Source organism: Equus caballus, chromosome 1 (assembly GCF_041296265.1).
Source record: "Equus caballus isolate H_3958 breed thoroughbred chromosome 1, TB-T2T, whole genome shotgun sequence".
Classification (NCBI taxonomy): Eukaryota; Metazoa; Chordata; class Mammalia; order Perissodactyla; family Equidae; genus Equus; species Equus caballus.
The window spans coordinates 57,351,784-57,378,558 of NC_091684.1; the positions used below are offsets into that span (position 1 = coordinate 57,351,784).

Genomic DNA, 26,775 nt, shown 5'->3' on the forward strand with positions numbered 1-26,775 from the left:
TAGAGGAGAAAATTAGCATAATCGAAGACAGACAGGCTGAATGGTGCCAGACAGAGGAAGAAAGAGAACTAAGAATTAAAAAAAATGAGGAAAATCTCCGAGAGATAATGGATTCAATGAGGAGTAAGAACATAAGGATCATAGGAATTCCCGAGAATATGGAAAAGGAAAATGGAGCAGAAAGTGTGCTTAACGAAATTATTGAAGAAAACTGCCCAAATCTAGGGATCAACGGAGAAATGTGTGTAGAGGAGGGTTTTAGATCTCCTAGATTTGTCAATGTAAACACACCTACTGCAAGGCACATAGTAGTGAAGTTGGCAAATAGGAAAGATAAGGAAAGAATACTCAGGGAAGTAAGAAAAAAAAAAAGAGAATAACCTATAAAGGAGCCCCTATCAGACTGTCAGCAGATTTCTCTACAGAAACCCTACAACCTAGGAGAGAATGCAGTGATATATTCAAAGCTTTAAAGGATAAAAATCTTCAGCCAAGAATACTCTATCCAGCAAGAATTTCCTTCAGATATGAGGGAGAAATTAAATCTTTTCCAGACAAACAAAAGTTAAGGGAATTTGTAACTAAAAGCCCTCCATTACAAGAAATCCTCAAGAAGGCTCTCATACCTGAAAAAAGAAAAAAGGGAGAAAGGGGACACAATCCACAGACTAGGGAGACCAATGGATAGAACCAGAACAGGATAGCAAATATTCAATTATAGCATTAGGGTAAAGGTAAGGAAACTACCAAAACAAGGACGATCTTAGCACTCTAGCTACAAATTAATAAGACGAGTTGGAATAAAAAATGAAAATAATTATTTAGGAGGGGAAGAGCAAAGGGTCTAAATCAGTATTGGTCAAGTAGATAAGAGACCACCAGAGAATAGACTATATTATACACGAGATTCTAAATACAAACTTCAAGGTAGACACTAAAATAAAGTACAGAACAGAGTCACAAATCATAAATAAGGAAAAATCTAAGAAACCCAGCATAAGAAATTGCAGTATTAAATGGGTAGTCTAAAGCAAACAGGAAAAGAAACACAGGAAAACAAGATAATGAATGACAGATTGACAGCATTAAGTCCACATGCATCAATAATCACTCTCAATGTGAACGGATTGAACTCTCCAACAAAAAGACACAGAGTGGCAAAATGGATTAAAGAACATGATCCAACAATTTGTTGCCTCCAGGAAACACACCTCAGCCCCAAGGACAAACACAGACTCAGGGTGAAGGGGTGGAGGACAATACTTCAAGCAAATAGCAAGGAAAAAAAGGCAGGTGTTGCAATTCTCATATCAGACCAAGTGGATTTCAAAATAAGACAGGTAAAGAGAAACACAGAGGGACAATATATAATGATCAAAGGGACACTTCATCAAGAAGAAATAACGCTTATAAATATCTATGCACCCAACACAGGAGCACCAAGATTCATAAAGCAACTATTAACAGACCTAAAGGAAGATGTTAAAAACAACACAATAATAGTAGGGGACCTCAACACCCCAATCACATCAATGGACAGATCATCCAGACAGAAAATCAACAAGGAAATAGTGGAGCTAAATGAAAAACCAAAACAATTGGACTTAATAGACATATATAGATCACTCCACCCTGAAAGAGCTGAATACACATTCTTCTCAAGTGCACATGGAACATTCTTTAGGATAGACCATATGTTGGGAAACAAGGCAAGCCTCTACAAATTTAAAAAAATTGAAATAATAACAAGCATCTTCTCAGATCATAGTGCTATAAGGCTAGAAATTAATTACAAGAAAAAAGCTGAGAAAGGCACAAAGATGTGGAGACTAAACAACACTCTACTGAACAAGCAATGGATCATTGAAGGAACTACAGAAGAAATAAAAAAATACCTGGAAACAAATGAAAATGATAGCATGCCATACCAACTCATATGGGATACAGCAAAAGCTGTATTAAGAGGAAAATTCATCGCAATACAGGCACATCTTAACAAACAAGAAAAATCCCAAATATGCAACCTTAAAGCACACCTAACTGAACTAGAGAAAAAAGAACAAATGAAGCCCAAAGTCAGCAGAAGGAGAGAAATAATAAAAATCAGAGCAGAAATAAATACTATTGAAATGAAAAAGGCAGTAGAAAGGATCAATGAGACAAAGAGCTGGTTTTTTGAGAAGATAAATAAAATTGACAAACCACTAGCCAGACTTACAAAGAAAAAAAGGGAGAAAGCTCAAATAAACAAAATCAGAAATGAGCGAGGAGAAATGACAACACGCTCTGCAGAAACACAATGGATTATAAGAGAACACTACGAAAAACTATATGCCAACAGAATGGATAACCTAGAGGAAATGGATAAATTCTTGGACTCCTACAATCTCCCAAAGCTCACTCAAGAAGAGGCAGACAATTTGAACAGACCAATCACAAGGAAAGAGATTGAAACAGCAATCAAAACATCCCAAAGAATAAAACCGCAGGACCAGATGGCTTTCCTGGGGAATTCTACCAAACTTTCAGAGAGGATTTAATAACTATCCTTTTCAAGCTATTCCAAAAAATTAGGGAAGATGGAACACTTCCTAACACATTCTATGAGGCCAACATCAGGCTGATACCAAAACCTGACAAGGACACCACGAAAAAAAGAGAACTACAGGCCAATATCACTGATGAACATAGATGCAAAAATTCTAAACAATATTTTGGCAAGCAGAATTCAGCAATTCATCAAAAGGATCATACATCAGGATCAGGTGGGATTCATACCAGGGACACACGGATGGTTCAACATCCGAAAATCAATCAATGTGATACACTACATCAACAAACTGAGGAATAAAAACCACATGATCATCTCAATAGATGCAGAGAAGGCATTTGACAAGATCTAACAGCCATTATGATAAAAACTCTGAACAAAATGGGCATAGAAGGAAACTACCTCAACGTAATAAAGGCCATATATGACAAACCCATAGCCAACATCATACTCAATGGGCAAAAACTGAACGCCATCCCCCTGAAAACAGGAACAAGACAGGGATGAACTCTAACACCACTCTTATTCAACATACTACTGGAGGTCCTGGCCAGAGCAATCAGGAAAGAAAAAGGAATAAAAGGAATGCAAATAGGGAGGGAAGAAGTGAAACTCTCGCTGTTTGCAGACGACATGATCTTATATATAGAAAACCCCAAAGAATCCATTGGAAAACTCTTAGAATAATCAACAACTACAGCAAAGTTGCAGGGTATAAAATCAATTTGCATAAATCAGTAGCATTTCTATACTCAAGTAATGAACCAACAGAACAAGAACTCAAGAATACAATACCATTCACAATCGCAACAAAAAGAATAAAATACCTTGGGGTAAATTTAAATAAGGAAGTGAAGGACCTATATAATGAAAATTACAAGGCCTTTCTGAGAGAATTGGATGACGACATAAGGAGATGGAAAGTCATTCCATGTACATGGATTGGAAGAATAAACATTGTTAAAATGTCCGTTCTACCTAAAGCAATCTACAGATTCAACGCCATCCCAATCAGAATCCCAATGACATTCTTTATAGAATTAGAACAAAGAATCCTAAAATTCATATGGGGCAACGAAAGACCCCGAATTGCTAAAGCAATCCTGAGAAAAAAGAACAAAACGGGAGGCATCACAACCCCTGACTTCAAAACATACTACAAAGCTACAGTAATCAAAACAGCATGGTACTGGTACAAAAACAGGTGCACAGATCAATGGAACAGAATTGAAAGCCCAGAAATAAAACCACACATCTATGGACAGCTTATCTTTGACAAAGGAGCTGAGGGCATACGATGGAGAAAAGAAAGTCTTTTCAACAAATGGTGCTGGGAAAACTGGAAAGCCACATGTAAAAGAATGAAAATTGACCATTCTTTTTCACCATTCACCAAAATAAACTCAAAGTGGATCAAAGACCTAAAGGTGAGACCTGAAACCATAAGGCTTCTGGAAGAAAACGTAGGCAGTACACTCTTTGACATCAGTATTAAAAGGATCTTTTTGGACAACATGCCTTCTCAGGGAAGGGAAACAATAGAAAGAATAAACAAGTGGGACTTCATCAGACTAAAGAGCGTCTTCAAGGCAAATGAAAACAGGATTGAAACAAAAAAACAACCCACTAACTGGGAAAAAATATTTGCAAGTCATATATCTGACAAAGGCTTAATATCCATAATATATAAAGAACTCTCACAACTCAACAACAAAACATCAAACAACCCGATCAAAAAATGGGCTGGCGACATGAACAGACATTTCTCCAAAGAAGATATACAGATGGCCAATAGGCACATGAAAAGATGCTCATCATCGCTGATCATCAGGGAAATGCAAATCAAAACTACACTAAGATATCACCTTACACCCGTTAGAATGACAAAAATATCTAAAACTAATAGCAACAAATGTTGGAGAGGTTGCGGAGAAAAAGGAACCCTCATACACTGCTGGTGGGAATGCAAACTGGTACAGCCACTATGGAAAACAGTATGGAGATTCCTCAAAAAATTAAAAATAGAACTACCATACGATCCAGCCATCCCACTACTGGGTATTTATCCAAAGAGCTTGAAGTCAGCAATCCCAAAAGTCCTATGCACCCCAAAGTTTATTGCAGCACTGTTTACAATAGCCAAGACGTAGAAGCAACCTAAGTGTCCAGCAACAGACAAATGGATAAAGAAGATGTGGTATATATATATATACAATGGAATACTACTCAGCCGCAAAACAGAACAAAATCATTCCATTTGCAGTAACATGGATGGACCCTGAGAGAGTTATGTTAAGTGAAATAAGGCAGCGAGAGAAGGATAATCTGTGTATGACTCCACTCATATGAGGAATTTAAAATTATGGACTAAGAACAGTTCAGTGGATACCAGGGGAAAGGTGGGGTGGGGGGTGGGCACAAAGGGTGAAGTGGTGCACCTACAACATGACTGACAAACATTAATGTACAACTGAAATTTCACAAGATTGTAACCTATCAATAACTCAATTAAAAAAAAAAGCTGTCAAGGTAATCAAAATCAAAGAAATTGCCACAGTTTGGGGGAGACTAAGGAGACATGACAACAAGATGTGGTATCCTACATGGGATCCTGGGACAGAAGAGGACATTAGGAAAAAGCTAAGAAACTGCGAATTAATTCATAATAATGGATCGATATTAATTCATTAATTGTAACCAATGTACCCTAGTAACGTAAGACGTCAGCCACAGAGGACACTGGATGTGGGGTATATGGAAACTCTGTATTATCTTTGAAATTTTTCTGGGAGTCTAAAATAAAAAGTTTATTTCCTTAAAAAAAAAAGAAAAGCATACAAATATTAAGTGATACAAGTTTCCTCTTCAAAAATAAATTAATAAAGCCACTATAGTTCCAAAATTTTTGGTACAAAATATTAATAGCCTTACTCTATACTGAATGAATTCTGTACCACATAGGGAGGATGTGTAAGCATGGTCCAGAGAATTTCCACAAATGTCCAAATTTAAAAAGGTCCAGATCTGTACTGGAATCCCTTACAATAGATGACCCAGCACTAGAGGTAGCATCCAACTATGTTGTCCATGGAAGTTCTCCACCTCCCTTTCCTGTCAGGTTGTAGCCTAGAGCTCTAGTCTATGAGGGTCCACCATCTAGGAACCACTCAAAAGTTTTAGGATAAGAACTGGGCAAGTAATCCAGCACCAATCAGAAGATTGATTATATTTATATCTCTATCTAAATACACACAAACGCACATTAAAACAATGTTTCCTTTCTTCTACAGAAACTGATCTTTGTATGTAGTATGCACCCAGACTCCTCCAGAGGTGCCAGAGTGGAAGCAAACCTATGAAACTGCAGAACTAAAGGTAGGAAAACTCACTAACCAGTGAACCTATCCAACTCCCTCTGATGTTTCACTACTGTATGTTTAGGAATGGGTTAAAAGTGATTATCCAGCACAGGCCTTGTGTTCCTCAATCTCAGGTTTTATGGCTTCAACCAAGTCTGACAAATTCTTAAGTGTTATTTCTGCAAATATTGTCTCCTTCCCATTTATTCAATTCTCTTCTTCTTGAAAGTATTAAATAAACGTCCCTTCCTAATATGACCCACCAGTCTTTTAACCTCTCTTTTATATCCATGCCCCTTGTGAGCAATTTCCCGGGATCTATTTTTCACATCACTACTTTTCTCTTTAGTAGTGTATACAACCAGGTGTATACAACTTGGTTTTCATATTTGTTTTTGCCCCATGGAATCCCCTTTACTTCCTTGCAAACTAAGCTATGTTATTTTAAAGGTGTTTTGATTCATAAGGGTTTTTAGATTATCTAGTCTACCATTATTACGGGAAAACTATGTAGAATCTAACAACCACCTTACGTCAGAGCCACATGAGCCAAGGTCAATCAAAATTTTATTAATTTTTAACTATCCACTGAATTTTAAATTTCAATGACTATGTTTTACCCCATTTCTAGAAGTTCTTTTTTTCAAATCTGCCAGCCTATTTTATTTGAAACTCTTTCCATGTCATGAAATATAATATACATACCAACCCAGGACTACTCCAACAAGTCCCAAACCTACCTTAGGCCCTTTGACAGCCCTGTGGTAACAAATTCTCAAGGGAGATCCAAACCAGAAACTAGGCCAAGGACAGAAAAGTCTCCTTATGCTAGCAAGAGAATAGTTCATTGTGAACTTTTTCCATGAGGTGGTTTTTATTGACAGGTTTTACTGATGGTTTCTTAAGCCTCATTAATGTTTCTGTAAGTTCTTAGGTCTCATCTGTCCTAAACCCCTTTGCCATCTGTGGAATACTGTTTATAAAAAGGGCTAATGTTATTCCTTTTCCTATATCCATTATCCTTACAATATGACTTTGGCAGCTGTTCCCACCAAGATGGGAAACATGTCTCTCCATGTCTTAAATCTGGGCTCTGACCTGTGACTTGCCTTAAACGACAGAGTGCAGCAGAAATGACAGTGTATCAGATCTGAGCCTATGCCTCACAAGTGGCTTTGCACTCTTTCTCTCTTTTTAGGAACCCTGCTCTACCATCGTGAAAATAATCCAAGGTTAACAGTTGAAGTATGATACAAAATCTGGAGCAGAGACAAGGTGTCCTAGCCAAGGCCAGCCTAGACTACCCAGCCCCTAGCCAGATCATCAAGCTGATCACAGAGTCCAGCTAAGACGGGAACTGCTCAGCTAAGCCCAGCCCAAATTACTGAATCAAAGAATTATTAGCTAAATAAATAATTGTTTTAAGCTACTAAGTTTTTGGGTGGTTTAACAATATAAGCTAATTAATACATTACCTAGATTGGCAAATTCTTTCAAGGCAGCACCAGCATCAGTTCAAAGCTGTGGTTTTCATATTTCATATTTGTTTTTGCCCTTTGGAATCCCCTTTACTTCCTGGCAAACTAATCTATGTTATTTAAAAGGTGTTTTGATTCAAAAGGGTTTTCAAACTATCTAGTCTATCATCTTACTGGAAAGCTATGTAGAATCTAACCACCACCTTACCTCAGAGCCACGTGAGCCAAGGTCAATCGAAATTTTTTTGACAAGGATACTCTTTTAATGAAGGAAACATTAAATGGAATCATAGCACATGACACAGACAAACTGCTCTGGTTGAAGGGTTTAACGGTGCCCAGTCGGCCTCCTTCAGGAAGCACTCACTGTGACATCTCAAAGGAACATGTCAATAGTTTGAAAATTACTGCAATATTAGTTTGTTAAACTCCTCCTCAAACTGGTCTACTAAAGCAGTAATTCTTAACCCTGGTTGCATACTGAAATCACCTAGAGGTGAGCCTAGGCAATAATATATATTTTTAAAAACTCTCTAAAGGATTATAGCATGAAGTCGGAGTTGAGAGCCACTGAACAACCACAACTATCTTAAGCCCTAGATCTGATATAATAGGCCAAAAACACTATGATATTATACTACTAGAATCTGAACCTTTTGCTTTTGGATCAACTCCTTGATGGATTCACATTTCTGGTCTTCCTCAGCTGCTTCCTTGAGGAGGTTTTTGACAATTATTCAATAAGGAAATAATATATAGTTCTTACAGTACTGACTACCTGGAAATCAAACTACTTAAAATACTGGATATCTACCTACATTCCCTCTGCAGGTAAGTCCTTACATCTTAATCAATATATAACTAAAATTTCTCCCCCAATCCAAGAGTTAAATAAATAATATTGATGGAAAAAAATTGAGGTTACAAAGCTAAGAATACCTATTCAAATCATGCACATTTTACCTGTTACGAATTACAAAATTGGATAACATCAAACGATTTGTGATATTTCACAAGGGACATGAAATATTTTGCCTGAAAAAAATTATGTAAAAATATTGCTTTATAGTCTTTTAACAAATTACGCATGAAATGGATAAATAAGAAAAGCTGAACTCTCTAAATTTGGGGGAATATATTTTCATGTATAGCTTTAACAGTCTAAACAAGATTTTGATAGTAACTACCCCTGCTCATTTATATGTTGAGCTTTTATTTACCTTTTATAAGATTGTGACCCATATAAGGCTTTATCAAATCATTCCCATAAATAATTTTTCAAAAACATGATCAAGCACACAAAACTGGACATACACAGAAACAGGGCATCATGAACAAAATGTAGAAGAAAAAACTGTAAAAGTAGATTCCTTAAAGATTTAAGAGATTGGAATTATCAACACAAGAATCTAGAACTAAGTTTAACAGTTGCTTAATGTCCAAGAAATAAAGGCCAAGCTTGAAAACTGACAACTGGAAACATTAAAGAAAATTTTTTTTCAGATTTTAAAAAGAACCAGTAAGAGATACTAGAACTAAAAACCAAAAATAACCAAAATCAAGATCTTGAAGGATGAGTTCAACAAAAAATAGATATAGCATAAGAATTAGTTAAATGAAATGTAAATCATAAAAACAATCAAGAAGGCAGCAAAGAGGGACAAAAATGTGAAAAATAAAGATTGAGGCAACAGGGCGGAGTGACAAGATTTAATACACACCCAATCACACAGTTTCATGAGGAAAGGAGAAGCTATATTTAAAGAGACAATAGTCTAGAATTTCCCATAACTGATCAAAGATATTATTTCACAGATTCAAATAGCCCAATAAGAAAATGAAGAAATCCATAGTTTGACAAACAAAATCAAAACTGAAGAGAGAAAGAGATAAAAAAGAGACAGACTGGGGCTGGCTTCATGGCCTAGACGTTAAGTTCAGCACGCTCTGCTTTGACAGCCCAGGCTTGGTTCCCAGGCACAGACCTATACCACTCGTTGGCAGCCATGCTGTGGCAGCAACCCACATACAAAATAGAGGAAGTCTGGCACAGATATTAGCTCAAGGAGAATCTTCTTCAAGCAAAAGGAGGAAGACTGGCAACAGATGTTAGCTCAGGGCAAATGCTCCTCAGCAAAAAAAAAAAAGAGAGAGAGAGATTATCTTCAAAGGAGTAACATACTAAGAGCTGACTTCTCAACAACCAAAGCCACAAGAGAGTAGAATGCTATCTTCAAAGTGCTGAAAGTTGACTGCCAAGCTAGAATTCTATAACCAACATCATTCAAGAATGAAGGTGAAATAAAGATATTTTTAGATACACTAACGAGTTTGTCACCTGCAGGTCTACTCAAAGAAAATTACAAAGGATGGTCAGACAAAAGGAAAATGATACTAATTGGAAAATATGAAGAGCAAAAAAAAAAGTGGTAAATAAATGATTGTCCCTCGGCATCTGCGGGGGATTGGTTCCAGGAACCCAAGGATACCAAAATCCATGGATGCTCAAGACCCTTATATAAAATGGCATAGTAGAATGAATACATATAGGTATTTCTAAAAGTATACTGACTATATGTGAAGCAATGTTCTTGTGGGGTTTAAAAATAGAGAGAGAATGAAAAGCTTGGAAAGGTAAACAGAGGTCGTTATATTGCCTGAAAAAAGGGAAAAGTATTTGTCAAAATAAATTAAGGATAAATGTTGTTATTTCTAGAGTAACAAATGAAAAAGAGGATATAATTTCCAAACAAGCAGAAGGAATTAAACTGACTTAAAAATTATCAATCCAAAGAAAGGCAAAAAAGAAAAGAAAGAAAATGAAACCAAACAGGTGGCACAAACAGTACAAAATACGATGTCAGGTTTAAACTCAAATATATTAGCAATTATAAAAAAATATAAACTGACAAAATGGTCCATTTAGAAGACAACCAGACTGGACTTAAAAAACCTAACTTAATGCTGTTTACAAGAGATTCATCTAAAACATACAGAAAGACAAAGTAAAAGAACAGGAGAAATATACACACCAGGTAAATGAATGGGAAAGAAAATATATAAAAGCAGGTATAGCTCTATTAACATCAGATAAAACAGACTTTAAGGAAACCAAAGTATTACTAGAGATCCAGAAGATCACAACCACAATGACAAAAGGACAAATTTACCAAGAAGACATAAAATTTTATTTTAGGCACTTACAAACATAGCCTCAAAAGCAAAAACTGACAGACCTACAAGGAGAAATTGAAAATATTCAAACAGTGGAGGACACTGTAACGTAACTTCTTCAGTAACTGAGAAGAAATGAGCAGATAAAAACAAACACATAGCTGGAAACGACCTAAGTGTCCACTGACAGGTGAATGGATAAAAAAGACGTGGTATGTATACACAATGGAATACCACTCAGCCATAAACAAACAGATGTCATCTTGCCATTTGCGACATGGATGGACCTTGGGAGTACTATGCAAAGTGAAACAAGTCAGATGGAGAAAGACAAATACTCCATGATTTCACTCACATGTGAAATATAAAAAGCAAAACAAATGAACAAACAAAACAAAAACAAACTCACAGAAGTAGACAACAGATTGGTGAATTTTTTTCTTACAATGAAAAAAATTCTAAGATAATACTGTGATAGACTGAAACAGTAACCCCATTTCTTTATAATCCTGTAGTATTAAACATGCACATTTTTGTCATGGCCTGACGGTGGACGAGCACCATGTATTACCCTTATCTTAACTTTAGGTTTGACCATGTAATTTGCTTTTGGTCAACAGGATTTTAGCAAATGTGATGCAAGCAAAAGCTTAGGATGTATGTACGCTGGTACCACCACCAAGAGAATACAATACCCAGAGGTAGCTGCTGTCCCTCTGTACTGGGCCCAAGAATGAAACAAGCAAGAAAGACACCCCAGCTCAGCCACCTACTGAGCAAAGCCACCCCAATGAACAGGCAACTTGAAAGAGAGCTGCTCCAAGTTGCAGGGAAAATAAGAACCACTCCAGCTGATCCACGGCCTGAGGAAGAACCACCTCAACCAATCTACAGAGTAAGAAACAAACATTATTATATATCACTGATATGTTGTTTGAGCACAGCAATAGACTAATACAGACACTGTAAATTTTACATCAATACATTTAAAATTTAAGCAAAAATGGAAAAATTCTTAGAAAAATTTAACTTACAAATAATTGACTTAAAAAGAAATTTAAAAAGTTACCCTGTAGTCAAAAAGAAATGAAGAATGTTTTAAAATTCCAAAAAAGAACATACCAAGCCCAGATGGCTTTAATGACAAGGTCTAACAACCTTCGAAGTAATTCTATTTCAAACAAACACAAGGCAAGGGTACATACCCCAATTTATATTATTAAACTAGCATAACCTTAACAATAAAACCTGGCAAAAAGAAAAACAGAAAATTATAACCAAGCTCACTGATAAATATAAATACAACTAATATTTTAAAAATATTAGCAAACCAAATGCAGCACTGTATGAAAAGGTAATATATAACAACTAAATTGGTGTTACTGCAGAAAAACAAAGCTATTTTTAATTAGGAAAATCCATCTATGTAATTCGCCACATTAACAGATTAAAGGAGAAAAATCATAGATCATCTCAATAGATCCAGAAAGAACATTAAAAACTTAACATCCATCCATGATTTAAAAAAAAAAACCTCTAAAAACTCTAGGCATAAAAGAGAAATTCCTTAATCTGATAAAGGTTATCTACAAAGAACTTACAGCAAACATAACCTTTGATTGTATACTTAATCGAAAGTTTTCCCATAGACAGGAAATAGCACAAGGATAGGTTGATCTTCAGCACTTCCAGTGAACATTATCCTGGTATCCCAGCCAAGAAATTAAGCCAAGAAATTTATATATGTTAAGCATTAAGAGAAATAAAGAAACAAAACTAAACTGATTCACAGATGATGTGATTTTATACATTACTATGTTATTAATAAGAGTTTACCAAGGCAGCTGGATTTAAAATCAATATATAAACATCACGCCAAAGACAATTACTACACCTCAAAGACAGCTTCGAAAGAAGAATTTTTAAAATAATAGCATTAAAAAGAAATACCTAGGAATAAAATTACCAAAAGATGTACAAGATCTGTATGATGAAAAATTTTAAACATTTTATCAGAAGATATTTAAGAAGTTTGGAGGTTGATGAGAAAAGCCAAAATTATAAAGATAACTTTCCCACAAATTAATCTAGAGATTCAATGCAGTACTAATTAAAATCCCAAAAGGATTTTTGGGGGGAGAATTTGACAGACTGATATTAAAATTTCTGCGAAAGTAAAAAGCCAGAAACAGCCAAGGCATTCTTGAAAAACAGGAAGAATAGCAAGGATTTGCTTTATCCTAAACAGCAGAATTTATCATAGTGTCATACAAATTATATAGTGTCAAAGTGACACAGTGATAGACACATAGATTGAAGGAATAAAACAGAGATCATAGAAACAGATTCACATACATACAGAACTTAACTTAGGGCAACAGTGGCACTGAAGAGCAGGAAAGTGAAGCAGTTTTCAAAGATGAAGCTATGAGAGGACAATTCTGAGAAGACAGTAGAGTAGGAAGGAAGGACCAGCAATCTGTCTCCTCACCTAGACAACAATTGCCCTGGCAGAATCTGTCTGATGTAACTAATCTCAAGTCTATTAAAGGCTTGCGATTTCTAGGGGAAGGATTGGGTGGTAAATTGCAATTAATTTTGGTCATTTAAGCTCTTTGCATAGTAGTAGCCACCTATCCACTCCCTGCTAAGCCCTGTGACAGGCAGCTATCCATGTGCTCAAGGAGTAGCTTGTAGATAGACTGTGGCAGCCAGGGTAGGCAATAATGTATAATTATTAATAATAATAAGGCAATGTCCTTATATTTGAGACTGATACTCTGATCCATGCTTCTGATCACAGAAATGCAGGCACAAAGATGGGTAAGTCATTGTTGCACCCCTTCCAACCAACTGTTGCAAGCCTATCCCCCTGAGCTGAAGAGACTTCAAGAGAATTTAGAGGGCTAGTGCTTTTTTCCCTTTTATTTTATTCTTATTTCCTCCCCTTCATGTCTTTTTCTTTTTCCCCTGTTGGGAGTCAGACATGTAAGATCTAGAACATTCTAAAGTAAGTGTATATACAAAAGATTTAGAAAGTCACTATGCATACCCAAGAAAAGGTGCGTGCTCAGAAAAGACCTGAGAAGACCTTATGTTTACACCTCAGGCTGATCACTGGCATAGAGAGAACCTACAGCAATCAAAAAACAAAAACAAAAGAAAAATTGGCTAGCTGTGGAGAAAGCAGAGAATGTGATTTCCATAGTTACCACATTATTAGCTTCAAATGTCTAGTTCACAAAACAAAGAAACAAAAACACAGGGCATACAAAAAAATTGGAAAGTGCGGCCCATCCAAAATGAAAAAAATAAGCCAACATGGGAACACAAAATGATACAGCCACTTTGGAAGGCAGTTTGGTGGTTTCTTATAAAACAAAACATACTATTACAATATGATCCAACAATTGTGCTCATTATTTAACCAAAGGAGTTAAAAACTTGTTAAAAGTCCACACAAAAACCTGTACAAAGACGTTCAGAGTAGCTTTATTCATAATTGCCAAACCTGGGGGAAAAAAGATGTCCTTCAGTAGATGAATGGATAAATAAACTGTGGTAAATCAAGAAAATGGAATGCTACTCAGCACTTAAAAGAAATCAGCAATCAAGCTGTGAAAAAACACAGACGAACAATAAATGCATATTACTAAGAGAAAGAAGCTAATGTGAGAAGGTTACATATTGTATGATTCCAATGATATGATACTCTGGAAATGGTAAAACTAATACAGTAAAAAGATGACTGGTTGCCAAGGGTTATAGAGGAGGGTGGGGATGAATAAATGGAACATGGAGGGTTTTCAGGGCAGTGAAATTACTCTCTCTGATACTTTAATGACAGATACATGTTATTATACCTTTGTCCAAATCCAAAGAATGTACACCAAGAATAAACCCTAACATAAACTATGCACATCTGATAATGATTTGTCAATGTAGGTTCATCAATTGTCACAAATATACCACTTTGATAGACAATGCTGATAATGGAGGAGACTATGCGTGTATAACTCCACATTTAGTTTTCTACATAATTTAAAAGACTAATGCATGAAATCATTAATTTATGTTTTTGGACACAATGCATAAATAAGTTATCTCATGATATCAATAAGTGAAAGGGGGTGGGAACAGAGCTGTAGAGGAACAGAGCTTTTGTAGTTACTGAAAGTTAGGCATAAATCTGACTGAAGAGTGCTATAACTTTAGGATATTAAATGTAATCCCCATGGTAACCACAAAGAAAATAGCTACAGATTATACTGAAAAGGAAATAAGAAGAGAATTCAAACATTCACTGAAAAAAATAAACACAAAAGAAGACAGTAATGCAGAAAATGAGGGACAAAAATAGTATGAAGGCATACAGAAAACAAAAAGCAAAATGACAGAAGTCCCTATATCTCAATCATTACTTTAAATGCAAATGGATTAAACTGTCCACTCAAAAGACAGAGAACAGCATGGGGCTGGCTTGGTGGCATAATGCTTAAGTTCCCATGCTCCACTTTGGCGGGCCAGGGTTCACAGGTTCAGATCCCAGGTCCAGACCTAGCACTGGTTGTCAAGCCAAGCCATGGTGGTGTCCTACATAAAATAGAGGAAAATTGGCACAGATGTTAGCTCAGTGACAATCTTCCTTAAGCAAAAAGAGGAAAATTGGGGGTCCACCCACTGGTGCAGCAGTTAAGTTTGCACGTTCCACTTCAGCAGCCTGGGGTTCACTGGTTCGGGTCCTGGGTGCAGACCTAAGCACCGCTTGTCACGCCATGCTGTGGCAGGCGTCCCACATATAAAATAGAGGAAGGTGGGTACAGATGTTAGCTCAGGGCAAGTCTTCCTCAGAAAAGAGGGGCATTGGCAGCAGATGTTAGCTCAGGGCTAATCTTCTTCAAAAAAAAAGAGGAAGATTGGCAACAGATGTTAGTTCAGGGCCAATTTTTCTCACAAAAATAAAAGAGAGAGACATTGGCAGAATGGATTGAAAAAACATGATCCAACAATATGCCATCTACAAGAGACTCACTTTACTTTTTTTTCTTCCTTTGTTTTTGGTGAGGAAGATTCTCCCTGAGCTAACATCCGTGGCCCATCCTCCCCTTTTCTTTCTTGAGGAAGATTAACCCTGAGCTAACATCTGTGCCAATTCTCCTCTATTTTTTTGTATGTGACATGCCTCCACAGCATGGCTGATGAGTGGGGTAGGTCTGCATCTGGGATCTGAACCTGCAAACCTGGGCCGCCAAAGTGGAGTACATGGAACTTTAACAATTCGGCCACGGGGCCGGCTCCAGGAGACTCACTTTTACATCCAAAGACACAAATAGGTCAAAAATGAAAAGACAGAAAAAGATATTCCATGCAAATAAGCAAAAGAGGGCAGGGGTAGCCATACTGTTATCAGAGAAAATAGACTTTCAACCAAAAAAAGTTACAAGAGACAAAGAAGGACATTATATATTAACAAAAGGTTCAATACAAGAAGATATAATAATTAAAAACGTTTATGCATCTAGTAAGAGACCATCAAAATACATGAACCAAAAATTTACAGAACTGAGGAAAGAAATGGACAGTTCTACAATAGTTGGGAGATTTTAATACCCCACTCTCAATAATGGACAGAATAACCAGAAAGAATATAAGTAAGGAAACACAGGTCTTCAACAACACAATAAACCAACTAGATCTAACAGGACACTCTACCCAACGACAAGAACAACATACACATTCTTCTCAAATGCACATGGGACGTTCTCCAGGCTAGACCGTATGTTAGGCCAAAAATTAAGTCTAAATAGATTTTAAAGATAGATACCATACAAAGTATCTTCTCCAACCACAACGGAATGAAATTAGAAATCATTAACATAAGAAAATTGGAAAATTCACAAATTTATGGAAATTAAACAACACACTCTTAAATAACCAATGAATCAAAGAAATCCTAAGGGAAATTTAAAAAGACTTAAGAGATGAACAACAATGAAAATATAACATATCAAAACTTATGAGATGCAGGGAAAACAGTGCTAAGCGGGAAAATTATAATGTGTGATAAACACAAAATACAAGAAAGATCTCAAGTGAACAACCTAACCTTATAATTTAAGGACCTAAAAAAAAAGAACAAATAAAACCCAAAGCTAGCAGAAGGAAATAATAAAAATTAGAGCTAAGACAAATGAAACAGAGAATAGAACAACAGCAAAAGTCAACAAAACCGAAAGTTGGTTCTTTGCAAAGACCAACAAAATCAACAAAACTTTAGCTAGACTGATTAAGAAAAAAAGAGAAGACTCAAATTACTAAAATCAGAAATGAAAATGGGAAAATTATTACCAATGTTGTCAAAATAAAAAGGTTCCTAAGAGAGTACTATAAACCAGTATTTGTCAATAAATTAGATGACTTAGACGAAATATACAAATTACTAGAAAAACAAAACCTATCAACATTGAATCATAAAGAAAGAGAATACCAGAACAGACCTATAACTAGTAAGGAAATTGATGAGATAATCAAAAATCTCCCAACAAAGAAAAGCTCTGGAGCAGATGGCTTCATTGGTGAATTCTAGCAAACATTTAAAGAAGAACACCAAACCTTCTCACACTTTCCCAAAAAACTGATGAGGAGTGAAAACCTTCCAACTCATTCTATGAGGCCAGCATTGTCTTGATATCAAAGCCACACGGGGTACTACAAAAAAAAGAAAACTACAGACCACTATCCGTTATGGACATTGATGCAAAAATCCTCAATAGAATAGCAAACCAAATTCAGTAGCATAATAGAAGGATTAGACAACATAAGCAAGTGGGATTTATTCCTGGAATGAAAGGATGGTTCAACATATGCAAATAGATCAATGTACTATACAACATTAACAGAATGAAGAAAAAAACCCACATGATCATCTCAATTGATGCAGAAAAAAAATTAACAAAATTCAACACCTTTTCATGACAAAAACACTCAAAATCTAGGAATGGAAGAAAACTATCTCAACATAATAAAAGCCATATATGAAAAACCCACAGCAAACACTATACTCAATAATTAGCTTTTCCTCTAAGATCAGGAACAAGGCAAGGATGCCTACTTTGGCCACTTCTAACACAGTACTGCAAGTGCTAGCCAGGGCAATGAGGCAAGGAAAAGAAATAAAAGGCATCTAAATTGGAAAAGAAGTAAAATTATCTCTCTATATACATGATATGACCTTATATGTAGAAAACCCTAAAGATTCTACAGAAAAACTAATAAAACTAATAAAAACATTCAGCAAAGCAGCAGGATACAAAATCAACATATGAAAATCAGTTGCATTTCTATACACTAATAATGAAGAATCCAAAAAGAAATTAAGAAACAATGCCATTTACAATAGTATCAAAAAGAAGAAAATACTTAGGAATTAACTTCAGCAAACAGGTAAAAGATATACAATAAAAACTACAAAATATTACTGAAAGAAATTAAAGAAGACAAATAAATGGAAAGACAGCCCATGTTCATAGATTGAAAGACTTAATATTGTTAAGACGTCAAACACCTCTCAAAGTGATCTACAGATTCAATGCAATCCCTATGAAATCATGAAAATACAAATTAAAATCATGATTAAGTAATGCTATATATCCAAGAGATTAGCAGAAATTTGAAAGTCTGACAATATCATATGGTAACAAGGATATAGAGTCAGGAATTTCCATATAATACTAACGGGAATGTAAACTGGCATAACTATTCTCGTAAACAGGGTAACATTAACCTGCAAAATTCAAATTGAGTATCCTCTATGACCCAGCAATTCCATTTTAAGTATATACTTTAGAAATACATATATATCATATAATAAATGTTCAAAATAACATTAGTTGTAATTGCCAAAGACTGGAAGTACCCAAATGTCCATCAGTAACAGAATAAGTAAATAATTATAATCGCATGTAATTGAATAAAACAAAACAATGAGAACTAATGATGGAAGACCATAGCTACACATCTATGGATAATCAAACAAGCATGATGTTAAAAATGAAAAAAAGCCAACAAAGGCTACCTATAGTGTGAGTCCATGTATTTGAAGTTAACAGTTGGCAAAACTAAATATATTGTCTAAGAATACAGACTAGATGGAAAAAAATTAATCTAAGTGGTCAAAATTGTGTTAGTCAAGCAAAGTAAATTTTGCTTCTTGGGAGTCTACCTAATTTAACCCACCAAAAGTGAAGTTCAATTTCAAAGCTCTGACTCTTTAATTTACTCCCAAGAACTAGGAATCAGGACATCAGTATTCTAATTCAACTTTCACCGCTAACTCATCTTATCTGCTAAATAATTAATTGGTAAATTTCCTCATTCTTCAAAGAAAAAAAGGTAAAAAAGAAAAAACGATGATCTATAGTTTCCCTTTAAGTGTGAATGCTATGTACAATAAATACAACGTTACACATACATTATCACTATCTTGCCTCAGATAAATCTGTTTCAAAGAGAGAAAGACAAAATAATCAGCATAAAATGTTTCTCCGGTTACTATGATTCCTTAGCAGCAAACTAGGCCTTCAGGAGACAATGTTTTTCATTTTAGATTACTAGATTCATTAAGAAAAAAATCCCTACTTTCAGGTGGAACTGCCACCTTCTAGTAATTTGCAAAAATGACCAACACAAAGGAAAAGAAGAGAGACATCCCTGTATGTTCTCTACATCTTTTAGAAAACATGGAGTTGTTTCTTCAGCCACATACTTGTGAATCTGCAAGAAAAGTGATACTGTAGATATCAAGAAACTGGGCACTGTTCAAAAATGAATGCCCCACAAATGTTATCACAGCAAAACCAGAAGAGTCTACAATGTTACCCAGCATGCTGTTGGCATTATTGTCAACAAACAAGTTAAGGGCAAGATTTTCTTGTCAAGAGAATTAATGTTCATACTGAGCATATAAAGGACTCTGAGAGCTGAGATAGCTTCCAGGAAAATGATCAGGAAAAAAAAAAGAAGCCAAAGAGAAAGGTACTTGTGTTCAACTGAAGCACCAGACTGCTCCAGCCAGAGAAGGACACTTTGTGAGAACCAATGGAAAGGAGCCTGAGCTGCTGGAATCCATTCTCCATGAATTCATGGCATAACATCAGTGTAAAAAAATAAAAGTCCTCTGGACTATAAGAAAAAAAAAAAACCTAAACAGTTGTGTCATAGAGACCAAACTACTTTTTTATATAATAGCTTACCTTCCACAAGCAATCTGAGTTACAATGCTTCCCATAAGTTCGAAAACTTTCCTTGGGTTTATTTCATGACTGGTAGAGTTATGACCCAACTGACCATACCCTCCAGCTCCAAAAGTAAATACTCCACCTTCCTAAAAAAAAAACAACAGCTTTTATCATTATATGGCCCGAGAAAAGAAAATAATCTTCAAAAACATACATCAATCTTTAATATGGAGTCAATTTTTCTCTTCTATTATCTCCACAATTTAACAGATGATAGCTGACTTTTCAAGGTAAAATGTCGTAAAACTAAGAGAGTTCCAGGTTGATGGCTAAATATTTTCGCATATTTTTAAAGTATTTCATTATGTTCTCATCATTGTAAGACATTTTGATGAAGTGATCATTTAAGAGACTAAAAATTATTTTTTGCATTGCCTTTCACTAACATTATATCCTTGTTAAATCCCTAAGTACACACCCATAAAATTTCACAGAACCCTAAAAATGGTATCAAGTTTTCAAACTAGTTATGCTTTTAACATAAAAGCTCTGCAAAAAGAGACTATGTAACCAGATTGTACAAATGTAGCTATTTATAGCATACAGTCACTACAATATAGATGGCCTTTTAAAAATTTATTATAAAATACTTAACTGGGTTAGAGGTTATGCATATAAAAAGTAATTTGTGATGGCATTTTAACACAAGCAAAATTAGTATTTTTTCAATTTCACTGTTTTTCTTCATAGCTGTATACATATATACAATTTTATATCCTGTTTTCATCATTTAATAGCATAAGTATTTATACAAATTGCTGTATAAGGAAAACTGATTTTTCTTTCTAGAATTTTTACCATGGGAAATTTCAAACAAATACACAAAAGTAAAGACAAAAAGACATATGATTCATCATATAACCATCAGTCAGTTCCAACAACTGGCAAAAGTTAGATAATCTTGTTTCACCAATGCCATTGCCACTTTCACTTTTCGGAGTACTTTAAAGCAAAAAAAAATACTGGAGTACTTTAAAGCAAATTGTGGTCATCAAATCACTTCACCTATAAATGTGTATGTATCTTCAATGGCATATACCTCTAAGAGATACAATATATAACACAATACTATTATCACACTTACAAAATTAATATTATTTCCTTTTTTGACACAAATAGCAGAACTGTTTATTTTTATTTCTTATAGTTTTTGTAATTGGTACTATTTTATGTAGTTTTATTTAGGTATAATTCAATTCACAAATAAAATTATATATATTTAAAGTGTACAATGTGATTTGACACACACATACATTGTGAAACAACTACTACAATCAAATTAATTAACGTATCTACCACTTCACATACTTTTTTTTTTTGGTAAGAATGTTTCAGATCTATTCTTTTAACAAATTTCAAGTATACAATATTGTTAATTACAGTCACCACGCTGTACATTAGATCCTCAGAACTTGGACCCTTTGACTAACATCTGCCCATTTTCCCCACCCCTAGTCCCAGGCAACCGCCATTCTACAGTTTCGATGTATTTGACTTTTTTTTTAAGATTCCACATTTACATGATACCATATAGTATTTGCCTTTCTCTGTCTGGCTTATTTCACTTAGCGTAATGCTCTCCAGCTTTATCTATGTTGTTGCAAATGGGAAGATTTCCCTCTTTTTATGGCTGAATAATATTCCTTTATATATGTGTGTGTGTGTGTGCACATGCATGTGTATTGCATTTTCTATGTATTGTATTTTCTTTATCCATTCACCTAGCAATGGACACTTAGGTTGTTTCCATATCTTGACTATTGTCAACAATGCTGCAATGAACATGGGAGTGCAGTTATCTCTTCAAGATCCTGTTTTCATTTCCTTCATATATATATCCAGAAGTGGGACTGCTGGGTTGTACAGTGGTTCTATTAGCAATTTTCTGAGGAACTTCCATACTGTCTTCCATGATGGCTGCACCAATTTACATTCCACCAGTAGTGTACAAGGGTTACCCTTTTCTCCACATTCCTGCCAACACTTCTCCTTTGTTTTCTTGATAACAGTCATCCTAAGAGATGTGACGTGCGGTTTTGTGGTTTTGATTTGCATTTCCCTAATGACCGCGAGGTTGATATTAAGCATCTTTTCATGTACTTCTTGGCCATTTGTATTCTTTGGAAAAATGTCTATTCAGGTCCTTTGCCCATTTTAGATTATTTGTTCTTTAGCCACTGAGTTACATGAGTTCCTTATATATTTTAGATATTAACTCCTCACCAGAGAATATGGTTTACAAATATTTTGTCCCATTGCATAGGCTGCCTTTTCATTTTGTTAACTGTTTCCTTTGCTGTGCAGAAGCTTTTTTATTTTGATGTAGTCCCACTTGTTTATTTTTGCTTTTGTTGCCTGCGCTTTTGGTGTCATATCCAAAATAGGAGTGCCAAGACTAATGACAAGGAGTTTTCTCTCCACGTTTTCTTCTAGGAATTTTACAAGTTTCAGGTTTTAATGTCTTTAATCCATTTTAAGTTACATTTTCTGAGTGGTGCAAGATAGGGGTCCAGTTTCATTCTTTTGCATGTGGATATCTAATTTTCCCAGCACCATTTATTGAAGAGACTACCCTTTGCCATTGTATGTTCTTGGCACCTTGTCAATGATTAGTTGACCATACATGTGTGGGTTTATTCTGGGCTATCTATTCTGTTTAACTGTTTACGTGTCTGTTTTTATGCCAGTACCATACTGTTTTGATTACTATAGCTTTGTAAAATAGTTTGAAATCAGGAAGCATGATACCTCCAGCTTTGTTGTTCTTTCTCAAAATTGCTTTGGCTATTCTGAGTCTTTTGTGATTCCACACAAATTTTAGGATTGTCTGTTCTATTTCTGTGAAAAATGCCACTGAAATTTAATAGGGATTGCACTTAATCTGTAGATCCCTTTTAGTATGGACACTTTAACAACATTAGTTCTTCCAATCCAAAAACATGAGACATCTATTTATTTGTGTCTTCTTCAATTTGTTTCATTTATGTCTTATACAGTTTTCAGTGTACAAGTTTTTCACCTCCTTGGTTAAATTTATTCCTAAGTGTTTTGTTGTTTTTGACGCTATTGTAAATGGGACTGCTTTATTAATTTCTCTTTTGGATAGTTTGTTCTTAGTCTATAGAAACATAATCAATATTTGTATGTTGATTTTTGTACCCAGCAACTTCACTGAATTCATCTATTACTTCTAACAGTTTTTTGGTGGGGTCTTTAGGGTTTTCTATATTTAATATTATGTCATCTACAAACAGAGACAATTTTACTTCTTCCTTTCTAATTTGGATGAGTTTTGTTTCTTTCTCTTGCCTAACTGCTCTGGTTAGGATTTCCAGTACTATCTTGAATACAAGTGGTAAGAGTGGACATCCTTGTATTATTCCAGATATTAAAAGAAAAGCTTTCAGGGGCCAGCCCCATGGCATAGTGGTTAAGTTCAGCATTCTCCACTTTGGCAGCAGGTTTGGATCCCAGGCACAGACCTACACCACTTATCAGCCATGCTGTGGTGGCAATCCGCACATAAAGTGGAAGAAGAATGGCACAGATGTTATCTCAGGGCTAATCTTCCTCACCAAACAAAAAAGAAAAGAAAAGAAAAAAAACTATCATGAGTACAATGTTAGCTGTGGGCTTGTCATATGTGGCCTTTCTTATGCTGAGGTACATTCCTTCTACACTTAATTTGTTGAAAATTTTATCATGAAAGAAGGTTGAATTTTGTCAAATGCTTTTCTTATATCTATTGAAATGATCATATGATTTTTATCCTTCATTCTGTTAATGTAGTATATCACACTCACTGATTTGCAGATGTTGTATCATCCTTGCATCCTAGGGAGAAATGCTTCTTTCTCATTTACTAATTTTTAGAAAAATGAGTTGTTCTCCTAGCAACCTCCAAAGATAAGCAATGAAGTTTGCTTTGGATTGATTTGGAGAAGAGGAGTATCATTATGAAGTCATGGATCTTTATATATTTCATATATTTCCATTTATTGCAGTAATTATTTCTTTTTGTTAACCAGTGAAAGCTCCTTCAACTTGTCCTTCTGACATGAGTTTGGTGTCTTTGCTTTTTTCTAACATAAAATGCCCAAGGCTATACTTATATGGGATCAGCCTCTTCTCTAAGAAGCCCTGGTTCCTTTTAGTACAGTCTACATCAAAGGATGTTCATTGCTTCCAAATTGCACGTGGTTAATTACTTATAGGACCTTTCAGTGGCCATGGCAAAAAAAAAAAAACACACACAGTCATGCGTCACTTAACGATGCAGACACTTTCTGATAAATGTGTCGTTAGGCGATTTCATCATTGTGCAAACATCATAGAATGTACTTACACAAACCTAGATGTTATAGCCTCCTACACACCGAGGCTATATGGTACTAATCTTATGGGACCACCACTATTATGTGTGAAACATCATTATACGGCACATGACTGTATTTTTAGAAGGGAAAAATGAGAGTTCATATTGACACTTGTGATTCAAAGTAAAGATCCACAGGGTTTTAATTTAATTCCTACCATTTTATATCTCTTGTCTCTTAAGTTGAAAGGTGCAGTTTCTGATGACAGTAAAGTACTTTTTGCTTTATCCTACTCTAAATGTAATATATTGAAAACAACACTACCAATTTTACTACTAATAATAAGACTACAGAATGCAGTTTAAGCTTTCTTTGTGAATTCAATTTATCCTTAGGCTATTTCCCACTAGTGATACGCAAGAAAATACCGTATTTTTAAATGATCTAAAGAATTCTTCTTTCTGCAGTTGTGCCACTAGGTTTTTGTTTTTAATTTTTAAGAACTACTTTTAAAAAACAGAAATATGCATATATGTTTGCTTTCTAATTATGTGTCACAGTTTCTAGGTTCCCAAGTACAAACTATAAGGAACGTCATATTTAGCATAGCTATTAATTTTTTTAATACAAATAATATGTAATACCTTCATATTTTACCCTTTCTTAAACAAAAGGTAACTACTTTGTACCTTCCTCTTTTTACTTAACAATACATCCTGAAGATCATTCCACAGCATAATATAGAGATCTTCCTCATTCTGTTTTACATGTCATGATACTCCAGTGCATGGAGTCACCAGAGTTTATTCAACCAGGCTACTACTGAGGGACATTTGGATTTCTTCCATTCTATTGCTATTAAAATAATGCCATAATAAATGACCTTCTGCATACATAATTTCCTATCATCGGGATAGATTCTTAAAAGCGTGATTGCTAAGTCAAAAGGAATATATATATGTAATTTGCATAGTGAATTTGTAAATGAACTTGAAAAAATTTGACATCTTTGTGGTAGTGTCCTCATATCCACGAACATGCATGTCTTTCTATTGTTTTTAAAAGTCTATTTTAAAATTTTTCCTAATGTCATTTTCCTAATGTAGGTTTTGTACAAGGAAAATTGCTTTGTTAAGCAATCCTAATTTATATGCAAGAAATTCTTCAAGGAAAGCAAAAGATATGTGGATACGGAACGATATTCTAACTTAAATCAAGGAAAAATAAAACATTTTACTCTGGGGATATTTAAAACTAATTTTGTTAAAAATAAATTACACCAGGGCTGGCCCCGTGGCCGAGTGGTTAAGTTCGCGCGCTCCACTGCAGGCGGCCCAGTGTTTTGTTGGTTCGAATCCTGGGCGCGGACATGGCACTGCTCATCAAACCACGCTGAGGCAGTGTCCCATATGCCACAACTAGAAGGACCCACAAGGAAGAGTATACAACTAGGTACTGGGGGGCTTTGGGGAGAAAAATGAAAAAAAAATAAAATCTTTAAATAAATAAATAAATAAATAAATAAATAAATAAAATTAAAAAAAATAATTACACCAAAAATTCCAGTGAACAAGTATCATAAGCTAATGAGAGAGGAATACAGACAATTAATAGAATTAGCGTTTTTAAAAACTCAATAGATATAGTTACATATCAAGGGAAAATAAGATGAGTGGTTATTTGAAAGGCTGAATTTGAAAACCATTAACATTGTGAGTCTTTCTACCACAAAGCTAGTCCTAAAAATTAAAATACAAAACATTTTTTACTATTATTTCAGCACAGCCTTATTTCTTCCAAATACCAATGAAAGAGAATGACGAAAATTTCCATCTTTCCAATATGATTAAATAAGATTTTAGTGATTACATTTGTAATCTGAATGATAAAAATCAATAAAATATGGTAATAAGATTGGCAATTACAGTAAAACTTCCTTACTAAAAGGCAAGTAATAAAAATTTTTAAAAATTAACTTTTACAATTGGTCATTATAGTTTTAAAAATACCTTGAGTACACTATATTTGATAATGACTAAGAATAATTCTTATCATCCTAAAATTCTCAATGTGGGAGTAAGTGTGTAGAATTTTACAAAGTGATCAGAAGTTAATTTTTTTCTTGCCAATTTTATCTACTATGTAGGACCAAAGATAAAAAAAGCAAAAAACATTAATTTCTAATTTAGCCAATGAAAATTTGCCAGTTCCTTTACGTTAACATGACTATAATAAATATTATTCCTGGTAAAGATTAGTTTAACGTTTTTATTTTCATTTTACTTCTAATTGCCAGAGAACTACACAGTACTGAAACCGAGTTGGCACATACTCAAAGAAGTGAGAGGTCAGAGTTAAAGCCATTAACAAGACTGTGATGAAAGCTCATTATAACTGCTTGCATAATACTTGGCCTATGGATAATAGAGAGATTTAGTCTCCTTTATTACTTTTTATACAACACTTATAAGCTAAATGGGAGTTAAATTAAAATTAGGCAGAGCGATATAAATGGGACTGATACACACAGCATAGCAGCCCTGGCAAACTGAAAAGGAATTATTTCATTCAAAATATTATTTAGGCAGTATTTCACACGAA

The 26,775-nt window shown here is 34.9% G+C and overlaps 1 protein-coding gene and 1 pseudogene across 17 annotated transcripts in view; one reads left to right on the forward strand and one right to left on the reverse strand.

Moving 5' to 3' along the window:
* The window catches only part of HERC4 (HECT and RLD domain containing E3 ubiquitin protein ligase 4), a 140,992-nt gene that overhangs the window by 73,453 nt on the left and 40,764 nt on the right, over positions 1-26,775 (reverse strand). For all 17 annotated transcript variants that reach the window (XR_011422836.1, XR_011422837.1, XR_011422830.1 and 14 more), the window contains one exon: positions 19,814-19,944. Coding sequence is in view for 8 of the 17 variants with exons in the window: in XM_001503581.5 (XP_001503631.1) it covers positions 19,814-19,944 (131 nt within the window). In the remaining 9 variants the exon portion in view is untranslated. The remainder of the gene's footprint in view (positions 1-19,813; positions 19,945-26,775) is intronic.
* LOC106782044 (large ribosomal subunit protein eL21-like) lies at positions 19,276-19,711 on the forward strand (annotated as a pseudogene).